This window comes from Bidens hawaiensis, unplaced genomic scaffold (genome assembly GCF_021521415.1).
Source record: "Bidens hawaiensis isolate Kalapana, Puna unplaced genomic scaffold, B.hawaiensis_p1.1 tig00419441_1, whole genome shotgun sequence".
NCBI classification, from domain to species: domain Eukaryota; kingdom Viridiplantae; phylum Streptophyta; class Magnoliopsida; order Asterales; family Asteraceae; genus Bidens; species Bidens hawaiensis.
In genome coordinates, this window is record NW_027504862.1 from 201,121 (window position 1) to 206,627 (window position 5,507).

A 5,507-nucleotide genomic window follows, 5' to 3' on the forward strand; every position below is an offset into this window, starting at 1 on the left:
TTACCCAAGACAATGACGGCCTCACCAGTACGATTATCGTAGTACCAGCGGTTGAAAGATAAATAAATTTGTTGATTCTTCGGCTTCACCGGCACACGCTTCATCGTCTTCAGCGGCTTTACTTTAAGTACCAGCTTTTTCCAACCTGTCCTTGGGTCGATCTCATCGAGACGCTTGCGTATTGGAATCTGTGGCTTAAAAAAATTAAAACCGTGGTTTACCTCAAACAATAAATGTTGGTGAAACCACTTTGCATGATGATTCCCGCCACGATTAATAAATAGACGATACGACAGAGTACGTACGTCCCATCTCGGTAATGAGAGAACATCAGACATCCTTTCGTAGTACTGAACGCCTTTCTCCCATTTGACAATACATACTTTAAGATCAGAATCAAAAAGCCAAGAAACGATATCACCTTGTACTTTCGACACGGTCTTGAATGTAGTCTTCTGGTTGGATTTGGCACATGCAGCAGCTTCTTCTTTCTATTCCTGATCCACGTACCGAAATGCATCAATAACCTTACCAACTTTCTTATGACTGAACCATCGAAGAATATCATCATCAGTTGGGTTTGCAAGTGAGTCAAATCTTGTATCAACGACCTTCTTCCCTTTGGATTTCTTCTCAAGATGATCTTCTGCTTCTTTGACGGTTTCCTCATTAAATACAGGAACACCCTGATCAATATTGGTGTGTTGAAACAGATCAGGGTATTCCTCAGCAGTCACGTCCTCAACCACAACCTCCTCATCTTCATAAATAAAACTCGTATTCATCTGAATGAACGGATCATTCAAGATCTCCTCATCATTCTCGACCACAACATCGGGTTTAGCCTCTAACAAGGTCAACTCATCGTCATTCAAACCAAGCAGAATGGAAATCTACTCTCGTGTTAGAGACTTATCAACAAACTGACCTTCTTCAATCTCCTCTCTATTCACCATACTCCTGACCACCCCTTCTCATCCACAAATATGACTGTATCAGCTTCAATCATCTCAATTGGTTTTGTAGCCGAGTAATCATGATAAACAATAACCTGCTTGCCCGAATCATCAACCGAACTCGTACCCACACCAGAAGCTGGGTCTTGAGTTTGTTTAGTCTCACCACCAGCACCAGACTCATCTGGATCCTCATCATCATTCTTAAGCTTTTTCAGCGCGTCATCTTTGCATGTAAGTTGGAGAAGAAGCTCCACTTGTTCCTTGATTTTCACCCCCTGAGACTCAACAATCTCACGAAGGGCCTTTGTTTCTTTCTGGCAATAAGCAACATAACCCATTAACTTTCGTTGATTCTCCATCAAGTGTTCTTGGTTTTAACGATTAGCAGCCGTTTGATTTTCATACAGATGAAGGAGATTCAAAAGCATGTCAGTTTGACGATGTGCTGGCATGGCATATAGAGATGGATGAACTGGCTGAATTGGTCCCTGAGGTCGTGTAATCCTCATAAATGGAACATAATGAGGTTGAGGAGGCATCATGGACGGTGTTGGAGAAACAGTTGATGAAGTAATAGGAGGTCTTGGTATCTCAGCCAAAGCAGTTTGAGGAATCATACCAAGCCTGTCATGAGCAACCATCGTCGTCATCAATGTAAGCTCCGGAGTGCTAGTAGTAAGCGGCACTGACGGGCGTTAAGGAGTGAATGACCTAGGAGGTTGAACTCCAAATGTAATGCCAGCTCCAGCCGACACTCGACGCTTTGATGAACTTTCAGTTGCCAGCTCTTTACCTTTTCATTTACGGTCTCGTTGAGCTGCAATAGTAGCAGCTAACGCAGCTTCAACTGCAGCTTGTTGTTCTCGGAGAGCTGCATCACCATTACCACCATTACCTCCATCGTCTTCATCATCACCATCATCGTTCCCACCTACTCCTCCCTCGCGCTCGGAATCCAAGTCATTATGGATCTAGGGATCCTCGGGAGGACATACATAATCAGGATTAATAATGTGACCAATCAAGCGCTTGGTCCTCTTAGCGATAATTATTATATGTTTAGTATTATCTTTATATTGGTGTAGATATTGTAGATATCTCTTGTATATATAGTTATCCTTAATATGGTAGGAGATAATTGTATTTTCCCTTATATAAGGGGCTTCATTCATTCAATAATATTCATTGAGATTTACATTCCTTTATTGTATCAAAGCCACGGTTCTGAATACCCTCTCAATCCTCTTCAATTTTTTTTTCAATACCTACCTGAAACCCTAATCCATCGATCAACCCACCTTGACAAAAAAATATGATACCCCGGGTTCTTCAACCGACCCCAAAACCAACCCTCTCCATCCGGCCTATTCGGTCACAAACATTCAAACAAAGATCCGAACCCTTGACGGCACCACATTAACCTACACATCTTGGGTCAAATTATTCCGTTTACATGAGGTTGCTTATAAGGTTCTCAATCACATTGACGGGTCCCCTGCTCCGGCTGACACAGCCGATGATTATGTTCAGTGGAAGGAGATCGATGCCCTGGTTATGCAATGGATATTCAGCACTTTATCAGATAAATACTTGAAGCGTATTCTTGACACGGAGGCCACTGCACACGCCACTTGGTTGAAGTTGCAGAAGATTTTTCTCAGTAATAAAAAGGCCCGAGCCGCGTCTCTCGAGACCAGGTTTTGCAATCTTACACTCGGCTCATGTTCTTTGGTGGAGGACTATTGTCAGCAATTATCAAATTTGGCAAATCAGCTTGCCGATGTCGACCAGCCAATATCCGACTCCAGGCTGGTCCTACAGCTCGTACACGGGCTTCCAGAGGAGTTTAACACAACAGCAGCCCTGATCAATCAGCAAGGGGTCGATTGGGATCAGGCCATTACCATGCTTAATGATGAAGTTCTCAGAATATAGGCATGAAAAGGTTCCAGCTGCTCTGTTTTAATCGCCCAGCAGCAAGGGGTCACTCAGAATACATCGGCTACACCTGCACAGCCATCGCAACCTCACTTCAGTGGTTCCGATAACCCTCCTGCTGCTTCCCGTGGCAGAGGTAGGGGCCGCACTTCTTACAACCGGCGCGGAGCCCGAGGCAGGGGTCGCTCAGGTCATTCGGGTCACATTTATCCATCTTGGGCCTCCAACCAAACTTTTCCTAACTGGGCTTAGTGGACTCCCCCACCATGCCCTTACCCAACCCAAAACCAATGGAAGCCCAACACTAATAACACACCAACAGCCCCGGCCCATTTTACAGGTTACAACCCGGCCCAGTTTAGTGATCCGACTGCAGCCCAATACTATCAGCAGCAGCCGCAGCCCACTGGTTTCAACGCGTTAAGTCCGTCTGATCTCAGTGTTGCTCTAGCACACGTACAACTCAACCAATCTAACTCTGCTTGGAACAATGACCTAATGGACACAGGTGTTGGCTCCCATCTTACACAGGAACCAGGTAAAATCTTCCTCCCACATTCTCATCCTATTAATGCATCTATTTTGGTCGGTAATGGTAATAGTATACCAATTCTCTGATCTGGCACTGGTTTTCACCCATTGCCCAATCGAACATATATTTTACCAAATGTCCTTTACAGCCCTAAAATAATTAAGAATTTAATTTATGTTAGACGATTTACTCGTGACAATAACGTTTCTGTGGAATTTGACCCGTTTGGTTTTTCTTTGAAGGACCTCAAAACTAGACGATTGATGTCTTGCCACAACAGTACCGGGGATCTCTATCCTTTCACTCCTCCACAACTTCCACCACAAGCTACTTTTCTCGCCTCCACTTCTCAACCTTGGCATGATCGGCTAGGCCACCCCGGCGCTGAAGTTTTAAATATTTTAAGTCGCAATTTTAGTTTTTCTTGTAATCAGAACCATTTATCTAATGTTTGCAACTCTTGTCATTTATCAAATAGTAAACGTTTACTTTTTTATACGTCTAATTCTTTTACGTTTGCTCCATTTGATATTGTTCATTGCGACTTATGGACATCACCCGTCACAAGTAAATCTGGTTACAAATATTATATGGTTCTAATTGACAATATTTCCAATTTTGTATGGGGTTTATCCGTTAAAATTTAAATCAGAAACGTTCCCCACATTTGTTAAATTTCACCAACTTATTCTTACCCAGTTTAACAGAACAATAAAAACGTTCCAGTGTGACCTGGGGGGAGTTTGATAACCGAGCCTTTAAAAATTTTGCAGACCAACAAGGGCTATTATTTTGCTTTGCTTGTCCTCGTACCTCTTCTCAAAATGGCCGTGCGGAACGTATGATTCGTCGCCTCAATGACATCATACGTACTATGCTCATCCACGCAAATCTTCCACCTATTTTTTTGGGTGGAGGCAATGCACACGGCTGCCTACCTTCATAATATACTTCCCACCAAAAGACTTAACTTTTACACACCCACTTTTGTCCTTTACCTTCGCCACCCAGAGTATGAACACTTACGTGTCTTTGGGTGTTCTTGCTACCCGAACACATCTGCCACTCAACCCCATAAATTACACCCTCGGTCATTTCGTTGTATTTTTCTCGGATACCCCCCCCCCAACTTTAGAGGTTATCGGTGCTTCGACCCTACCATGGGTAAGGTCTTAATCTCTCGTCACGTCACTTTTGATGAGAGCACTTTCCCTTACACCATTCCGCAGCCTCCATCCTCTTCTTCATTCTTGGACGACTCCCTGCCCTTGGGTTTTTCGTTCAAGGCTCCTACTTTTAAACCATCCGTCACCACCCCTTTCCCGATTACGTACAGCCGTCGCCCAAAACCGGTCCGCTTACCCCAACCTACTACCGGTCCCACAGCAGCGTCTGCTGCTCCGTCCACCAACCCACCACAGTTTCAAACCACAGTTCATGTCCCTCCGGTCCACTCCCACAACCAACCTTCTGCCTCGGGTTACCCCATGACCACAGGTTCCATGTCCCGTAATACTCCTTCCACTGCCCATTCAACTTTTTCAGCCCCTACCCTGTCTCCCATACCAAAATCTTATGCCAACTCCATTGCCGATCCGAATTGGTTACATGCTATGCAGACTGTATTTAGTGCATTACAGGATAATGAAACGTGGGAATTAGTCCCCCGACCATCGGACCATCTAATTATTCATTGTATGTGGTTATTTAAACACAAATTTAAATCTGATGGTTCGTTAGAAAGGTACAAGGCCCGATTAGTGGTAAATGGAAACTCTCAAACTACGGGCATTGATTGTGATGAGACATTTAGCCCGGTTGTTAAACCGGGCATGATTCGTACCGTACTCTACTTGGCGGTTTCTAGGTCTTGATCGATACGACAATTGGATGTTAAAAATGCTTTTTTGCATGGGGACTTAAATGAGACCGTATACATGCATCAACCACCAGATTTTGTTGATCATCGTTTCCCACGTCATGTTTGTTACTTGAAAAAATCGTTATACGGACTCAAGCAGGCATCGAGGGCATGGTACACACGGTTTGCCAATTTTATTTTTACATAGGGGTTCCAA

At 44.0% G+C, this 5,507-nt stretch overlaps 1 protein-coding gene across 1 annotated transcript; it reads left to right on the forward strand.

Moving 5' to 3' along the window:
- Positions 1-1,499: 1,499 nt before the first annotated feature.
- LOC143608858 (uncharacterized) lies at positions 1,500-2,894 on the forward strand. The gene is made up of 2 exons (XM_077083783.1): positions 1,500-1,562; positions 2,430-2,894. The coding sequence occupies exons 1-2, from the start codon at positions 1,500-1,502 to the stop codon at positions 2,892-2,894; spliced, it is 528 nt and encodes a 175-aa protein (XP_076939898.1).
- Positions 2,895-5,507: the final 2,613 nt, after the last annotated feature.

Bases quoted from the DNA above. Each gene is read 5' to 3' on its own strand.
- LOC143608858 (XM_077083783.1), top strand. From the start codon at position 1,500: ATGGACGGTGTTGGAGAAACAGTTGATGAAGTAATAGGAGGTCTTGGT. The intron at 1,563-2,429 runs GTTTGAGGAATC...GTTGCTTATAAG, and splicing joins TTGGTATCTCAGCCAAAGCA to GTTCTCAATCACATTGACGG.